The 18,668-nt window shown below is 37.7% G+C and overlaps 1 protein-coding gene across 3 annotated transcripts in view; it reads left to right on the top strand.

The window, feature by feature from the left end:
- Positions 1–18,668, top strand: part of LOC136032068 (glycosylphosphatidylinositol anchor attachment 1 protein-like) — a 98,437-nt gene that overhangs the window by 14,843 nt on the left and 64,926 nt on the right. For all 3 annotated transcript variants that reach the window (XM_065712189.1, XM_065712190.1, XM_065712188.1), the window contains exons 3-4: positions 8,346–8,563; positions 12,719–12,878. In XM_065712189.1, coding sequence (XP_065568261.1) covers positions 8,346–8,563; positions 12,719–12,878 — 378 coding nt within the window. The remainder of the gene's footprint in view (positions 1–8,345; positions 8,564–12,718; positions 12,879–18,668) is intronic.

The raw sequence follows: 18,668 nt of genomic DNA, 5'->3' as shown, positions 1-18,668 counted from the left end.
AATTACAATAAATTTCCAACTCAAACTCAAAACGAGCAAAAAAATAACATGAGTAAAGTTGAAAAACCCCATGTCTTCTCAAGACCAGAACACAATTTGCGCTGTACCGAAAAAAAGTAAAAAAAACAAACAAACAAATGACCATGGATTGTCAGTTTAATTGACATATGCTGATATTTATTCCTAAAAGTTGTTATTATTTTTATTTATGAAAATAAGAAAAGTGATAACATTTCAAATGTATTTTGTTTTTAATAAAGTGCAAGTTGTGTTCTGGTCTTGAGAAGGCTTGGGGATTATCTGAACAAAATGGCTGTCTCAAAATTTTGACTGGATGTGTTTGGGAAAACGGTGAGTGTAGAAGGGGGGTTAGTTGCCCTCCAAAGTCCACTCTTGACTATAAAAAGGGGCACTAGCCCTTTCAATTTCCAATTGAATGAGCTCTTTTTGAAGTTTCTATGACAACAAATGGCCATCTCAAAATTCCTATCAGATGGATTTCAGGGAAACACATGGTGTATAGGGGGGAGGGGGCTTATTCACCCCCCGATCGCTCTGAATCTTAAAAAGGGCACTAGAACTTCTGATTACCAATCCAGTGAGCCCCCTCCGAAGTTTATACAATCACCCTTTCTATACATACCTTATATGCCCCCAAGGCATATCTCACAACCTTTGCCCTGAGTGCTGGGGGGTGTCATCCTCAAAGACATAATTTCCGGAGCTTTCAATTACGTTGAACAATATGGATACCTCAAAATTTTGTTTGGATGTTTTTGGACAAATGGTGGGCTTGGGAGGGGTGTTCCAATCGAACGAAGTTTTTATGACAACTCCTTCGATACGAAGTGCCCTGGTCTGAAAGAAAAAAAACTAAAATAAATGAATAAATAATACTGTGTGTCACATAGCTCTTTGCTTGGGCAGCGCTATTGCGCTGCCTATGACTGCATCACCTTAATGGTCACAGAGATATGAAAAAAGACTCAACTTGTAGGTGAGAGTTTCACTCAGAAATGTGTCTCATATTAAATCCTTCCAACTTTTTAATTGTTATTTGATTTTTCGTTTTATTTTAACTGAAATTTTTGATTTTCCAACCTGAACCTCTTCACTGTTGGCAGATCAGGTAAACATATGCTATTAAAACTTCAATGGCGCTTGGGTCAGATGAATGAACGTTGGGGTCGAGATTTACTGTTGAAATTTCGGTTTGATGGGAGCTATATCTCCATATCCCAGAACGTTCTTTTTTTAGTAATTTTTTTTTTTATACTCGCACCTGTATGTATGCCAGAATCTTAAATTGTGTTATGTGAATGGGGTCATTCAACGTGAATTTGAAGTGCAATTCTTCAGGAAAGGTTTTCTGTAAAACCTCAGCCAGTTAATTTCCTAGCTAAAAAAACACGGCTTTCCCCCTGAGTGAATGCTTAGTAGTACTGTTTTAAAGAAACTTTCATGTGATACGTTTTCTGTCTTAATTACCGTGTGCATAATAATCGTGGGCCTACTGAAGAATTTACACTTGTTTTTTTTTTATGATTTTAGTTTTCCAGTTTACTTTTAGCTAGTATCCTTTTATTATGTTTGGAAATTAAAATCAGTGTTGATCTACTACATCAAGTTTAAAACATGACAGATTCGTTGCGTCGTTGTCATTCTGTGCAGGTATATTGTACCGAATCCCTTGTTCACCGTACGGATATTTAAGATGAAAATGACTGACCTAATTCCGTAACACTTGAAAAAATCGAAAAATTTGTTGTTATTATAAATGCCTACATATCTGAAGTGTCTCTAGTGGCTTTTAAAAAATATTAAAAAATAAATCTTGAAACAATTATTACTACTTGTTATCCATACAAAACCGGAAATAATCAAGAGTCAGAAAACGTGCAAAAACTAGACATGGGATGCCAGTGACTGTGACTACTGCTACTGCAATGGCGACTATGATTGAGACTGCTACTTATACTGCTACTTGTACAGCTATTGAACTAAATCAAAAGAGTTTAAGCACATCGAGGTTGTCAAAATTACATACATGCAATATCAAACAGTTCGTGGTAACGAACTTTATGTAAGGAGCGACCGGGCTCAATAGTAACCAAAACTCTAAAAACGGAATTTTGATATCAACAGATACATCAAGAGAATCGCATTTTAATGCTGATTTTAAATATATAAGTTTCATCGAGTTTAGTCTTTCCCATCAAAAGTTACAAGCCTGAGAAAATTTGCCTTATTTTGGAAAATAGGGAGAAACACCCCCTAAAAGTCATAGAATATAAACGAAAATTACACCATCAGATTCGGCGTTATCAGAGAACACTATTGTAGAAGTTACAAGCTCCTATCTACAAAAATGGAATTTCACATTTTTTGCCAGACTACAGATCACGGATGCGTGTTTATTTGTTTGTTTGTTGTTTTTTTTTTCCAGGGCTGATCGTAAGTTAAGCAAGATCAAAATTCTAAGATAGCCATTTTATTCAGCAAAGTTGAAAAACCTTATAACTATGTCTTTGGGGGGGGGGACAACTTACTCCCCCACAGTCCCCGTGAGAGGGGCTACAAGTTACAAACTTTGACAAGTGCTTACATATAGTAATGGTTATTGGGAATTGTACAAGCGTTTTCAGGGGGATTTTTTGGTTGGGGGAGGGGCTGAGAAGAGTATATGTGTGGGGAACTTTCCATGGAGTAATTTGTCACGGGGGAAGAAAATTTCCATAAAGGGAGCGCAGGGCTATTTAGTATTATTAAAAAAAAAACAATGACAAAATAAATATGAAAAAGTTTTTTCAACTGAAAGTAAGGAGAAGCATTAAAATTTAAAACGAACAGAAAATATTACGCATATGAGTGTTTCACCTTCTCCTAATACCTTGCTCTTTACGGTAAAGTATTTTTAGTAATTTAACTATCTATTCTACGGCCTTCGTGATTCAGCGGTCATTCTTAAGGAATTGGGACAAAATTTAAACATGAAATCCCAAAATCAAAACATGCATTAATTCAAAAATGTTCAGAAATTAAATAAAAACAAGAGCCAAGAGCTCATATGGTATGAGCTCTAGCAAAATTCTAAGAATCAATAGATTGGTTTAAAAGAAAATCAGAGGCTTAATGCCGGTCGGGATTGAAAATAAAAGCTCTGAGTCACGAGATCCTTCTAAATATCAAAATTTATTAAGATCCGATCACCCACTCGTAAGTTAAAACTGCCTCAATTTTTTTAATTTTTCCTCTCCCTTCAGCCCCCCAGATGGTCGAATCGGGGAAAACGACCTTATCAAGTCAATTTGCGCAGCTCCCTGACACGCCTATCAATTTTCATCGTCCTAGCACGTCCAGAAGCACCAAACTCGCCAAATTACTGAACCCCATCCCCTAACTCCCCCAAAGAGAGCGGATTCAGTCCGGTTATGTCAATCACGCATCTATGACATTTATAAGCGTTTTCCAAGATTTACGGTTTTCTACTCCAACTTTCCCCAATGTCAACAGATCTGGTTGGGATTTGAAAGAAGAGCTCTAAGACACGAGTTCCTTCTAACTATCAAATTTCATTAAGATCTGGCCACCCGTTCTTAAGTTAAAAATACATCAATTTTTCTAATTTTTCCAAATTAACAACCCCCAGCTCCCCCAAAGAGAATGGATCCGTTCCAATTATGTCAATCTCGTATCTATAACTTGTGCTTATTCTTCCCATCAAGTTTCATCCCGATCTCTCCACTTTAAGCGTTGTCCAAGATTTCCAGTTTCTAAGATTTACGGTTTCCCCCTCCAACTCCCCCCAATGTCACTGAATCTGGTCGGGATTTAAAATAATAGTTCTAAAGCGATAAAATGATAAATGGTAGTTCTAAATTAAGTTAGAACTATCCCGATCTCTCCACTCTGAGCGTTTTCCAAGATTTCCGGTTTCCTAGATTTCTGTTTCTCCCCTCCAACCCTCTTTGTCTCCGGATCCGATTTGAATTGGAAATGGAGCATCTGAGACATAAGATTCTTCTATATATCAAGTTTCAGATCCGATCACCCATTCGTAAGATACCTAGATTTTCTCGTTTTCCAAGAATTCCGGTTTCCCCCTCCAACTCCCCCCAATGTCACCGGATCTATTCGGGATTTAAAATGAGAGCTCTAAAGCACAAGATCCTTCTAAATATCAAATTTCATTAAGATCTGATTACCCGTTCGTAAGTCACAAATACCTCATTTTTTCTAATTTCCCCCAATTACTCCCCCACCCAACTTCACCAAAGAGAGCGGATCCGGTCCGGTTATGTCAGTCACGTATCTTGGACTTGTGCTTATTCTTCCCGCCAAGTTTCATCCTGATTTATCCGCTTTAAGCGTTTTCCAAGATTTCCGGTCCCCTCCCCCCCAATGACACTGGATCCGTTTGGGATTTAAAATAAGAGATCTGAGTTGCGAGATCCTTCTAAGTAAGAAAAATTCATTAAGATCCGATCACTCCTTCGTAAGTTAAAATTACCTCATTTTTTTAATTTTTTAGAATTAACCCCTCCCCCCCAACTCCCCCAAAGAGAGTGGATCCGTTCCGCTTATGTCAATCACGTATCTAAGACTTGTGCTTGTTTTTCCCACCAAGTTTCATCCCGATCCCTCCACTCTAAGCGTTTTACAAGATTTTAATTCTCCCCCAATGTCACTGGATCCGGTCGGGATTTAAAATAAGAGCTCTGAGACACTCTATCCTTCCAAACATCAAATTTCATTAAGATCCGATCACTCCTTCGTAAAAATAACTCATTTTTTTCTAATTTTTCAGAATCAATCCCCCCTAACTCCCCCAAAGAGAGCGGATCCGTTCCAGCTATGTCAATCACGTATCTAGGACTTGTGCTAATTTTTTCCCATCAAGCTTCATCCCGATCCCTCCACTCAAAGCGTTTTCCAAGATTTCAGGTCCCCCCAATGTCACCGGATCCAGTCGGGGTTTCAAGTAAGAACTCTGAGACATGATATCCTTCCAAACATCAAATTTCATTAAGATCCGATCACTCCTTCGTAAATATAACTCATTTTTTCTAATTTTTCAGAATTAACCCTTCCCCCCAACTCCCCCAAAGAGAGCGGATCCGTTCCGGTTATATCAATCACGTATCTAGGACTTACATTAATTTTTCCCACCAAGTTTCATCCCGATCCCTCCACTCTAAGCGTTTTCCAAGATTTTAGCCCCCCCACCCAACTCCCCCCAATGTCAACGGATACGGTCGGGATTTCAAGTAAGATATCTGAGACATGATATCCTTCCAAACATCAAATTTCATTAAGATCCGATCACTCCTTCGTAAGTTAAAACTACCTCATTTTTTCTAATTTTTCAGAATTAACCCTCCCCCCTAACTCCCCCAAAGAGAGCGGATCCGTTCCGGTTATTTCAATCACGTATATAGGACTTGTGATTATGTTTCCCACCAAGTTTCATCCTGGTCCCTCCACTCTAAGCGTTTTCCAAGATTTTAGGTCCCCCCCTCAACTTACCCAGTGTCACCTGATCTGGTCGGGATTTTAAATAAGAGCTCTGAGACACGATATCCTTCCAAACGCCAAATTTCATTAAGATCTGATCACTCCTTCGCAAGTTACAAATACCTCCTTTTTTCTAATTTTTTAGAATTAACCCCCCTTCCCCCAACTCCCCCAAAGAGAGCGGATCCGTTCCGGTTATGTCAATCACGTATCTTGGACTTGTGCTTGTTTTTCCCACCAAGTTTCATCCCGATCCATCCACTTTAAGCGTTTTCCAAGATTTTAGGCTCCTCCCCCAAACTCCCCCCAATGTCGCCGGATCCGGTCAGGATTTCAAATAAGAGCTCTGAGACACGATATCCTTCCAAGCATCACATTTCATTAAGATCCGATCATTCCTTCGTAAGTTAAAAATAACTCATTTCTTCTAATTTTTCGGAATTAACCCTTCCCCTCCCCCCAACTCACCCAAAGAGAGTGGATCCGTTCCGGTTATATCAATCACGTATCTAGGACTTGTGGTAATTTTCTCCACTTATTTTCATCCCGATCCCTCCACTCTAAGCGTCTTCCAAGATTTTAGGTCCCCCCAACTCCCTCCAATGTTACTAGATCCAGTCGGGATTTAAAATAAGAGCTCTGAGACACGATATCCTTCCAAACATCAAATTTCATTAAGATCTGATCACCCGTTCGTAAGTTAACCATACCTAATTTTTTCTAATTTTTCCGATTTAACCATCCCCCCACTCTCCCTCCCAGATGGTCGAATCGGGAAAACGACAATTTTCAATTTAATCTGGTCTGGTTCCTGATACGCCTGCCAAATTTCACCGTCCTAGCTTACCTGGAAGTGCCTAAAGTAGCAAAACCGGGACAGACAGACAGACCGACAGAATTTGCGATCGCTGTATGTCACTTGGTAGATACCAAGTGCCATAAAAACGAGTTTTTTTTATCTGAAAGTAAGGAGCGCAATTAAAAGTTAAAACGAACAGAAATTACTTCGTATATGAAAGGGGCTACTCTCTCCTCAACGCCCCGCTCTTTACGCTAAAGTTTTTAGAGTTTTAAAAAGTAGAGTTGAGAGAAAGAGTCAAACGTTAGCGTAAAGATCGGGGCGTTGAGGAGGGAGCAGCCCCTTTCATATACGAAGTAATTTCTGTTCGTTTTAAGTTTTAATTGCGCTCCTTACTTTCAGTTTTAAAAAATTGTATATTTTATTTAATTTCAGTAAAAGGACAGGTTAAAGAGTTGAAGCTTCTAGGAAAAGTTGAGAGGATTAAAAAATTAATTAAAAAGACACTATGTGTATCCAGATTGTCAGATGGGGGTCTGTGCAATGTCAAAATGTGCTTGCAAGAGACTTTTATCTTGTTTTGTTGGGATATTTAATTGTATCAAAAGACAACATGTGCATCCATGTTGCCAAAAGGGTGTATCCGCGATATATAAGGGAAAGCTAAGTTTATTCAGTTAAAACACTCAGTGCGTGTTAAAGGGGACGTTGAACTCAATCGAAAGTATCTACGGGCACCCAGGTTGTCAATAGGGCGTCTCTGCAATATTTTAGGAATGGCTTAAGGCATAATTTTGAAATGTCAAGGGATGTTGAGGGGGATGGTATTATGAATCAAAGAAAGTATGTGCACCCAGATGGTCTAAAGGACGTATCTGTAATATCTCCAGACCTGCAAAGGGTATAAGACTTCTAGGACATGTTGAGGGGGATGTTGAATTAAAACAAAAGACACAACATGTATTCAAGGTTGTCAAATGGTTTTCCCGCGATATGTCCAAGGAATTAAGTTGAAACTTTCATGGTACGTTGGAGAGGATGATCAATTAATATTTGTATATACCTAAGGTTGTAACTTGATGGTGGTCAGAATGGCTTCAGCCCTGTAGAAGCCCGAACCTTATGCAGATTTTCAGTCCATTTATTTGAACAATATTCCACGCACGCATCCACCCAAAATTATATAATGCAGCTATTGTTAAAATTTGTTTTAAAGTTTTCCCGCTATATAAATAGCAACATCTTGATTCACAAGGAGAAAATGATTGAATATTTACAGAAAATGCTTTTGTTAGCTAACAAAAAAACAACTGTGAATTAAAAGCGAACAGAATTTAATTAAAAGAACTTTTTGCACAAAAAAAGTTTACAAAGAAAAACAAGGAGTTATATTAAATCTAAGAGAAGCATAATTAAAAGTTAGATAGTGACTCAAATGTAAGACAGACCTTTAATCACCATTAATAAATGAATAAATTCCAAAACGAACCGCAACTACCATAAACAGGTGTTGGGCACCTCCTATGCTCTGTAATGACCAGAACCTCATTTGTGCTTTATTAAAAACAAATTAATTTAAAACGTTTTCTCTTTTCTAGAAAATGCAAAATTGCTGAGACTTTCAGTAATATTGGCTGATACGACAATTTTTGTTTTGTTTTTCTTTGTTAATGTTACGACAAACTGAAACTCACAGCTCGAAATGAAAATTGTTTCAGCAAAGCGCGAATGATGTTCTGGTCTTTAAAACGCATAGGGAGTGCTACTAAGCGTTAATCATATTCCTGTTTGAGGTACGGTAGTTTCTGTTCGTTTTAAACTTGACTTGATATTTGTATTGTAAATTCTGCTCGTTTTGGGTTTTACTTATGTTCACTTAATGTTTGTTTTACACTTGAATTACTATTTGCCTTTATTTCTGCTCGTCTTAGGTTTTACATAGTTGTTTACTTTAATTTGAACAAATTTCTTTTGTAGAATAGTTTTTATAATCAGTAACTCAGGTTTCTAGGTGTGACTTTACTGCTTTTAGGTGTATACATTTCTGAGAACGCGTTGTTACCAGGATTAGTTCATGGTCAATTTAACAGCGAATCTGTTGCAAGGGAGTTTTTGACAAGTATTCAAGAAGAGGCTAGTCGGTATCCAAATGGAATGCCTTATGCTTGGATTGCTGCCCAATTCCAACAGCTAGGCCTTGATGTTGGTACGCAGGATTTTGTTCTAAGATATAACATTGGCCCCAAGACTGTAAGCGTTACTTTGGATCCTATTTTTTAATCTTTAGACCTAAATAGTTTCCCACATTTATTGTCGTAAGAAAAATTTTCCTTCCGCCTTTGCTTGTCATTTTATGCTTCCTTTGTGTTTTTAATCTTATTTACTAGAATTTTTAATTTTTTTATTTTAGCTAATTTGTTAGGGTAATACAATTATCTTACATGAGAACTTTCGAAAAATCCATTTTGTTCCAGAGGGTAGTGCGTCAGGTTTTCTAGTTACCCGTGAAAAAAAATCCCCAGGAAAATGCTCCGAAAGTCACTAGGCTAGAAATAGAATTGAAGTAACAAAACTACATCCAAAAGGATGCAGTTTTGATCTACTTTTGAAGGTAATAACGAGTGTACAGGGAAAGAATAAAATATATAGTAAAAGTTTAGCTAGACAACAAACACATGGGTAAAAAAAGTGTCCCCATGGTACAAATTATCACTAAATGGAAAAGTCACCAAAGCTAGGAATTTATCACCAGAACATCATTTGTTAGAGAGTCAATGCATTAGCGTAAGCTTAGTAAAGAATGAAGTGTTTCCTATGTATTAATTACTATTATTTCTTACCCGACCACTCTGTAAGGAAGGCGTGGTCGTATAATTCGTAGGGGGCTCATTCAATCAGAAATTGAAAGTTCTAGCGCTCGTTTTAAAGAGGGGAGCCAGTCCCCTCATATGCAATCTTTTGCCCCCAGACATCCCATATTCCTCTTGTTATCGAAATAAAACTTTGAGGTTGTGATTTGGCTAGAATAATAGAAAGATCTAATAGGTATGCCCCCAGGATTAACATGATCCCCACAGCCCCAGGGGTGACGACCTAAATTATGTAAATTGCCCATTGTTCACAGTTAGGTTTTACTAGAAAAATGGAGATGTTTGTTCTTGACCGCTCGATTGGCTTGGACTTGGATTTTCCAGAGTTTACTATTTATACCTAAAAGTTTGTTGCACTATAAGTCTCTGTGGAACCTTGAATCTATCCAGGGCGAAGTATCGAGGTAAATTGAAAGAAGCATGAGTTAATTTAATTAAAAAAAGAAGTCAAATTAATGCAAAATCATGAAATTAAAACGAAAATCAAGTCAAACTTAAAACGTACGATAATTACCACAGATAGGAGTGGGGCTACCATCTCCTTAAACCGTCTAAAGAATAGAGTGTCATTTGCATTTTGTTGAATAAAAATATGATTTAGAAAGTTATTATATTTTTTGTATTAAACAATGAGTTCATAAGTCTGGTATGTAGTAAGTTCTTATCGCTACTTTAATCCTCTTAAACACTTTTCTTTCAAATACATAGAAAATTAAACAGTAAATGATTTATAGATTCGTCAATTTAAATTAAACAAATGAAAAATTACTTGAAAAATTACCAACGTTCGTTATAGAAGTTTTAATTAGGCCTCGATTTTCTTACAAATTTGAAAGAAATAGAATCAAAAGGGATTTTTTTTTAATGTGTTTTTGAAATAGTAAAGTTAAAGTTACAAATTGTAATTTTTCTATCCTGTAGCCTTGATTAATATAGTAACGTTCACCTTTCTTCTTCATGCTCTGAAAAATAAAGTTTTGGGGAAATGATGATTAAATGGATTAAATTTGAATACTAATGCCTAAAATGCACTTGAAAGTATCGCCACCTTCCTTATTGAAAAAAGTAAAATAATTTTGCTATCGCTCTAAATCTTGGGGTTATAAGTGCATTATGCATGGTCAGTTATCTAATTTAACTGAATAAAAATAAGAATATTTTGTCTCCGTAAATTTGGCGTAAAATTGGCTAAAAGTTTGGCTTTAATTATTTTTGAAAGCTGATTAAAATTTTAAAGATGTGCAGAAGCTGAAAAGACAGATTCGCTAGAAAAATATCCAACGGATAATCAGGCTGGATTTTCCTCATTACTGTGCTTTATAAAAGAAAGAACCTAAAAGCCAATAGATAATAAGACATTGCTTGAGGAGAAGAAAGGAAAACATTGCTTGAGGAGCCTATCTTCAGTGTCTAAGTACACAATCAGCTTGGCATCCATAAGCGCCCCCGTAGCATCCTGGAGACTAGGCAGATTTCATAAACACTAGACAACCGTGGAATGTCGCAGGGGCATGTATGGGAGGGCATCAATTTTAGGTGGTGGATACCGCCTATCTAGGGAAGGAGGGGGGGGGGCAATGGTGGTCAACGCGAAAATTTCCCAATGAGACTTGTAAATGTTTCAGGTTTGAAATGTGCCAAAAAAAGAAATCGATCCTATCCAAAAAAGATTTTCGTGCAAAAAATACTCCTATCAAAATTAATGGATTTCAATTTTTTTTTTCAAAATTAACGCTGATATTCAGCCAAGGCAAAATTTAAAAGCTAAGTATTGGATACTTAGCTTTCCTAATCTACGAGAAGACGCTGACAAATTAGGACTGCATATAAACTGGAACAAAGCTAAAATTATGGCCATAGACCCGTCTTTTCCTACTGTTAACTCTCCAGTTAGCCTGGACAGCACCACTAGCATCGAGGTTGTTAAAGACTTCACCTACCTGAGCTCCATATTTTATTCAAATGGCTCGCTTCTCCCCGAGCTGCAAGCGAGATAATCCAAAGCGTCATCTGTCATGGGCAGACTGAATCTTCGTTTCGGGCGAAAACCGAACATCAGTCGTACAACGAAACTGTGGATATTCAACCCTCTAGTTGGCTCTGTGATGCTTTACGTAGCTGAGACATGGCAAGCATCAGCTGCAACCCTCAAAAAATCGAAGTATTTCATACGAAGAGCCTGAGGAGGATCGAGGGCCTACGATGGTCCGACTTCGTCAGCAATGATAAGCTTTTGCAGCTCACAAAGCAGTCTCGGTTTTCAACTCAAGCAGCCGAGTTAACCTTACGATAGTTCGGGCACCTGCTTCGAATGCCACCACATCTACCCGCTAAGACGGTCTACGACTTCGACCCTATCAAAGGTGGTTGGAAGCGAACCCGCAGCCGACCAAAGAAACGTTGGTCCGACAGTCTGTCCGAGTTGCTAACGATGGCAAACATCAGACAGGGCGAAGAGCAAATACTCGCCATGGACCAAAGCGGATGGACGAGGCAGACGTCACTCTCTACTCCGAGTGGTGCCCGGCAGGAGACTTAAGTAAGTAAGTAAGTATTGGATAAAAAATCACTTCAATAAAAAACTCTCAAATTTAATTTTAGGAAATTACCAGTTTTCGCCAATTCTTTTACCTCTAGGGGATGCAAGTATCCCCTCAAGGGGCGAGGGTGGTAAATTTAAATTTTAAGTGACATCTCTTCTATTTTGTCGTGTATTTGAAACTTATGTAGCAAAATAAGCAGAGCAGATTTCCCGCCTAAATTTTATTACTCCCTTGAATTTTGAACAATACCTGGTTTTTGTATTTTCATTGAAAGAATTGAAAAAAATGCCCCTCCCTTAGTTTTGAAAAGTGCCTTTTTTGTATCTTCATTACGAAATTATTTTTCCAAAAAAAGAAGTAGCAAAAAAGAACTTCTCAAAACCTAAGGTGGAGGAGGCAAGTGCCCACTGGCTCTCACTTCTCCCACTTTGATTTTTATTGTGACAACCCATCGTTGTAGGTTTCGTTGTAGCTTGAATAAAAACTCCAACCGTACCCTACGCCTGTATTGGGTAGAGTCCTAATAGGTGGAAGTAGGATAATTATTTTTACTTTAGAACAAGTTTGGTTGATACCTGGCATCATCTTAAAAATGTAATTTAAAAAAATGTCAGATTATATTTGGAACAAAAAGAAAACAATGCGGTTGAATTTTTCGAATCAATCGAGAAAATAGTCAGGTAACAATACGTTTGTAACTGTAGTTTGATCTTCGAAAAGAATTGTTCAAAAGCATGGAGAAATCAAAAACAGATTATAACACTAAAACGAAAACCTGGAGAGAAAAAAATACGTTCATATTTTTGAAGTTAGTAAAACAGGAAGGTTTTGTCAGGTTACATAATTTACTATCATGCATAAAAAGTAAAGATCTAGCGTTTTTTGCCCACATTATTGTCGAATTGACTTAACTTACATGTTTTTGTAATTTCAGTTCTATTATTGTTATAATCATAGGTGGTGTAGCTACCTATTTTTGTTCTCTTTTTCAGAATTATACTGGAAGAAACGTATATGGGATATTACGAGCTAGAAGGCATTCCAGTCGAGAATCTGTAGTTTTGGCAGCACCTTACCGCCCTCCAAACTCTGTCTTTACTCCCACTAATGGTGGAATTGCACTCATGTTGGCGTTTGCGAAAGCATTTAGGTGTAAGTTGTGTCTATAGCTTAGGGCTTTCTCATTCATTCGCTGACTCCTTAAAAAAAACACGTTAAAGTATGACTTAAATCAATGTACTTCCCATTGCAGAGTTTGAAAGGTGCCACCCTAAAATGTCGTTTTATAAAGAAAAAGCTTTTAATCTGCTATTTTCACAAAGTGACTGAAAATGGTTTACGCACTGAAGAATTAATTTTGTGAAGTAAAAAGTCGAAATGTTTTCCAAAATTCTTAAGCTTTGTAAAAAAAAAAGTATTCCAGGTAAATATGTTCAATCCGTATACACCTGCCTCCACACAGGGAACGATAGAAGGAATTATCTCCCTCGCCCCAAGATAGGTCCTGGGGACCATCTGTCCCAGAAAAAAAAATTTGGGTAAAAAATGTTTTTACGTATTTGATCCCGTCCTGGAATGTCTCTATATTGTTTTCTTGTGCAAATTATGTAGTGCAAAGTGCTTTCGTGGAATTAAGTGCAACTGTAAATAGAACAAACAGATGACTGCACATTCGGTAAAGGGTGAAAGAGAGAGACAAATATCAAGACAGAAGCATATTTTTTCTTGAAGTTTCACTAAAAAGTGTTAATATGTTTTAACAGTTTGAGTTCTTATTCACCTGAATTCCAGTTGCTAGTACCATTGTTTTGAAATGAGAAACTTGCTCTGGTTGTTGCTCGGAAACTAACAAAAAAATATGCACTCTTATAACCTAAATAGAACATTATGGTAAGAAGATCAGACATTGAAAATAATGGTGTGAATCTGGCACTTAATTTTACAAAAGATAACAAAAAGACGTGATATATTTCGCATAAATTTGATTTACATTTAAAATCCTTTTCTGATTGAGTAGATTTGGAAAACATAACTTATACAAATAGACACATTTGAATGGCATATGGGACGCCCAGCACCACACAGAATTGCAGTACGAAAAATAGGAATTTACGATGGAGAATAAAATGTTCTTAAAATGTCAAACAGGGAAACATAGTCTAATTGAGATATTTAACCCATGTCTCGTGAAAATTTAGGACAAAATCTTTAATTTGTTGCCTTAATAAAAGACTTTCCCCTAAAGTCATCCAACTGACATATTTAAGTGGTATTTTCCTGTAAATTTGATACAACCCAAGACTAAAGATTCGTTTTGAGACTCATGACCAATCTGATAATACAGGGACTAATAATACTTGGATTGGTTTTAAACAGACATCCTTTTCCTACATCATTCCGAGATTATAGTGAAGCCTAGATTCATGTTTACTATAACTTCTTTCAAATCCAAATTAGAGGAAGAGATAATCATCAGTCAAACATCATAAGCAAACATTATAATTTTGCAAAAAGGTAATATAGCAATAGTAAGAAAAGGCCTAATGCACTCCCTCTGGGAAACAACAAATTAACGTGATAAACATCAGAAATAGGAGTATTTCACTGAATAATATAGTGAAGGACTTAATAAACAAAAGAAGAAATTAACTTTGTTATCATCAAAATAAAAATGCTTTCAAAATGTATCAAAATATAATTCAATGCTTTTGCTACTTCCAAGAACGGGGGGAATGGTGACAATCTTACTGTGGTACCCTTGACAGTTGCAAGTGCAGACAAGGGCCTACTACTGTTATTTTAGTTGCTAGCTGTCTTGCCCAGTGTCTAACCATGAAATAAGTTGTTTTCTGGAAACCCTACGGAGATTGGATGAACTATAACGAGTAATGGCTGCCAAAATCAGGTGGGGGCGGGGGACACTCCTCTAGACTTATCCAGCGCATACCGTAGTACAAGAAGATATTAACTGAGGAGCAATCCATGGTGGGAAAAGATCTTTTCTTCCTAGTACTGGCTCTGCGGATCAACCACTGCCTCTCACGGGTTGCTGACATGTGTTGGATCACTCTCCCTTCTAATTATATGGTCTAAAGCTGGTGGGTGGGGTTCTTAGATGGAGGGAAAATGATGGAAAATCTAGCATTACTAAGGAAGAGCTCTTCTACAAGGGGATGACAGAGGTAGACAAGCCTTATTTCAAAATACCATGCCTTGGCGGGCACCAATATCCCAGTGGCTGGTGCTAATTTTTGCGCCTTTTTTGGGGTGTAGGGGGTGGAGGTAACGTACTTTTTTGACGAGCCCTAAATCAGTTCTGTGTGCATGCTCATAATCCATCCAAGAAATTGGCCGAAGTATTCTGCTTTTATTATTATGATACTCAATTATTATTTAGTCAGTTATAAGTCATATACAGCTAACTTAGTAAACCTTTTCTATAGAAATGCGTACTAAAAATACGAGTTAAATTATTCCGATACAGGAGTAATTTTTGTGTCGGGAAATTCTGGCATTTCAACAAGTATTTAAAAAGAGGGGCTATAATAGAAGCAGTGAAGCAAGTAATTCTCTTAACAAGATACGAAGAAAAACCTGATGAATCAAATTTCTTACTATCCTTACTTATTTTTCATCAATCCCAAAATTGGTAAATTTGTACTTTTCCTATTTTTACTTAAAATTGAATTCCATCTAAATTTTTAAATTAAAAGGCCGAGTCATTACCACTCAAAAGAAAACAGAGGTAGGTTTAGTTTTTAAACTACTAGATAACCGACGACAAAAATACTTGAAAGGTGCTGAGCATATATGTTAGAATTAGATAATTCCGTCTGGTAAATCACATCATTATTATCGACCCGTTTGATTTGAGGCTTGTAATTTTTAATGGATTAACCATAATATGAGTATAATTAGCTTTGAAATTTTCCAAGCATTATTTGTATTCTTAATAAATTAATTTTTATAAAAGCTTTTTTTAGTGATCTTACAATGTAAAAAAAAATTATGATAAACGAAAAGTTTTCTACTGAATGATTTCATTTAGGTAATAAAGCTTGTTCGTTTTATGTATAGAGATGATTATCCCACTTGTAATCCAAGGTTTATGTTTCAATTTCTACCTCTATTAAAGCATAAGGAATGCACAGGTACGTCAATGGTGAGGGTAGAGGGTCTAGGTGGGGTAATTGCCCTGGTATCTTCCGTTATCATCGTGAAATTCGTTCAGTTCTGAGTTAAGCTTGCATCTCTCCCAATCTTAACACGTCGAGTCCCATATCACATTCAAAATTTTTCTATATGTTATTCTTTCTGAGATGCGACCTAGAATCTACACTTGCAAAAATAGATTTAACCATTTTTCCGCAGTTAAAACAATTACCAACATACTAGAACGACATAAACTAGTGTCTACGTCTAGAACAGACGAGAAGAAAACGGACCTTGGAATCCCTATTGACATTAAAAAAAATGCCAAAGCCCTAGAACTTTTTTGTGACCGTCTTTCAACCTTACCTTAGACCTTAGTTCCTCCAGGACCAGGTGTGGCACATAGGGCATCAACGAAGCCTCGCAAGACGTTTCGGAGCGGAGCAGCAGCCGTGACATCCTCGCACTGTGGTTGTAACGACAGCTCTGCAATCCACAGGTCTCTGTCCTACTGTCGTCAGAGGGCGTGTTCCGGTCGCCCTCTTCATCGCCCGCCCTCGGATTGCCACTCCTAGACATCATTCGGAAGACGGTCTTTTGGCATTCGGAGGACATGACCAAGATAGGTCCATCTTCTCTGCTTGAGGAGATCAATGACTGGTGGTTGACCTGTTCGTCTGCGGGCCACTGCGTTTGTGACCCTGTCGTGCCACGAAATGTTAAGAATTCTTTTGAAGCAGACAATTTCAAATGCTAGGATACGTTTTTCTAGTTGTACATTCAGCTTCCAGCATTCACTTGCATAAAGAAGAAAGGACATCTCGTTGCTATTCAACAGACGGAGCTTTAGGTGCAAAGAGTATTTTGGGCTTCGCCAAACTGGTTTTAGTATATTGAATGCCGATGTTTCTTGTCCAACAATCCTTTTTATCTCGTTGACTATTTCGCTATCGTATTTGATCCTAACTCCAAGATATTTGAACTCCTGGACTTGTTCGATTGTTTTTCCAATGCATTTAAGGATCAAATGTGAGTTGGATGTGGCTATGCTCTATAATTTATAAACGGTTACTATTAGTCCCACTTTCTCTGCCTTGCCCGCCATGGTGTGAAGTAGTAGCTGCAAACACTGCTTTGTCTCTTCTAGAAGTACTACGTCGTTTGCGAAGTCTAAGTCTGTGAGCTGCTGGCCACTGACTTTTACACCAAAGCCTTATGCCTGCCGTAGAACATAGTTCATTACTAGGACAAAAAGGAACGGAAATAACACACATCCTTGTTTCGCCCCAGAGAGAATTTTGAAGAATCGTGTCTCTCCGTTTTCCGTTCGGACACAACATTCGCTCTCTTTTTAGAGGGCCATTATTATTCTGACTAGTTTATTAGGTACTCCATAAAATTTCAAAATCTTCCATAAATCATCGCAATTGATTGAGTTGATCGCTTTTTCAAAATCAATGAAGAGCAGGTACAGCTTTTTATTCCGTTCTCTTGACTCTTCCACCATAAGTCTAAAGGATAAAATAAGGTCAGAATATGATCTACCAGGCCGGAACCCGTGTTGTTCTTCCCTTAGGTTTGAGTCAAGAGCTGCTCTCAAACGCTGCAATATAATCGAGGCCAAGAATTTACTTGGCACTGAAGTCAGGTTGATCCCCCTCCAGTTGTCACAGTTGAGAGCATCACCCTTCTTAAACAGTTTCACTAGAATACCTCTAGTCCAATCACGTGGGACCTTTTCCATGGTCCAAACTGCTACTAGAAGAGCAGTCAATACATTTAAGCAGGCTCGAAGGGATGTCTTTAGCATCTCTGTCGTTGTCCCATCGAATTTTGATGCAGGGTCATTTTTAAGCTTTTTAACAGCTGCTTCTACCTCTACGGTGCTGGGAGGATCAGCACTTGTGTCAATTTGTAAAAACAAGATATCAGGTACAGTTTCTTGGTCATGGGGTGGGAGACGATTAAGTATATTTCAAAATGGGATGCCCATCTTTCCTCTACTTTATTGGGATTTGAAATTACTTTCCCGTTTCCATCTTTAACAAGTGATGAGCGGTTCTCTTTTTTTCCAACTCTCTCAATGGTTGGGTGGTAAACCATCCTGAAGTTGCCTTTCTTCGTAGCCTCTTCAGGAAGTGCCGTTTTTTCTTCTATCTGGTTCACTTATCTTTTCTTTCAATCGTTTTGACAGCTCTTTCCTCTTCTTTATAGCGAAGCTGCAGACAGTCTTTATCTTCAGGCCTTGACGCATTCAGGATATCTGTCTCTTTTCCTTGCGCCGTTCAATAAATTTCCAGGTTTCGTCTAATATCCAATCCTCCTTCTCTTTTTTTTTATATGCCTTGGCGGCATCATGGTCTTCTTGATTATCAACCAGATATCTTCGACAACAGGATTGTCAGTTTCATCTGTTAGATTCAAAGCCTCAAATCTGTTTTTCAGAGAAATACAGAAATCCTTTCGCAAGTCTCGGTCTTTCAGTTTGTTGGTGTCAAACTGCCCATAGGTACTGGTCACTTTAATTTTTTTTGAGCTTTCAACTTAATTTGTATTTCAACCATCATCAGTATATGGTCTGAATTAACGTCAGATCCTCGAAAACCACGTGCGTTAAATAAGATGCTTTTCCAATGTCTTGAAATTAGAGAGGGGTCGATTTTGTTTTTTGGCCTACCATCTGAGGACACCCAGGAGTATTTGTGGATTGACTTATGCTCGAACAATGTACCACCTATTATCAAGTCGTTGCTTAGCGTGTAGTCTAGAAGAAGCGCTGTGTTTCGGTTG

Source organism: Artemia franciscana, chromosome 10 (assembly GCF_032884065.1).
Source record: "Artemia franciscana chromosome 10, ASM3288406v1, whole genome shotgun sequence".
NCBI classification, from domain to species: domain Eukaryota; kingdom Metazoa; phylum Arthropoda; class Branchiopoda; order Anostraca; family Artemiidae; genus Artemia; species Artemia franciscana.
This window is presented reverse-complemented; position numbering and strand designations above follow the sequence as displayed.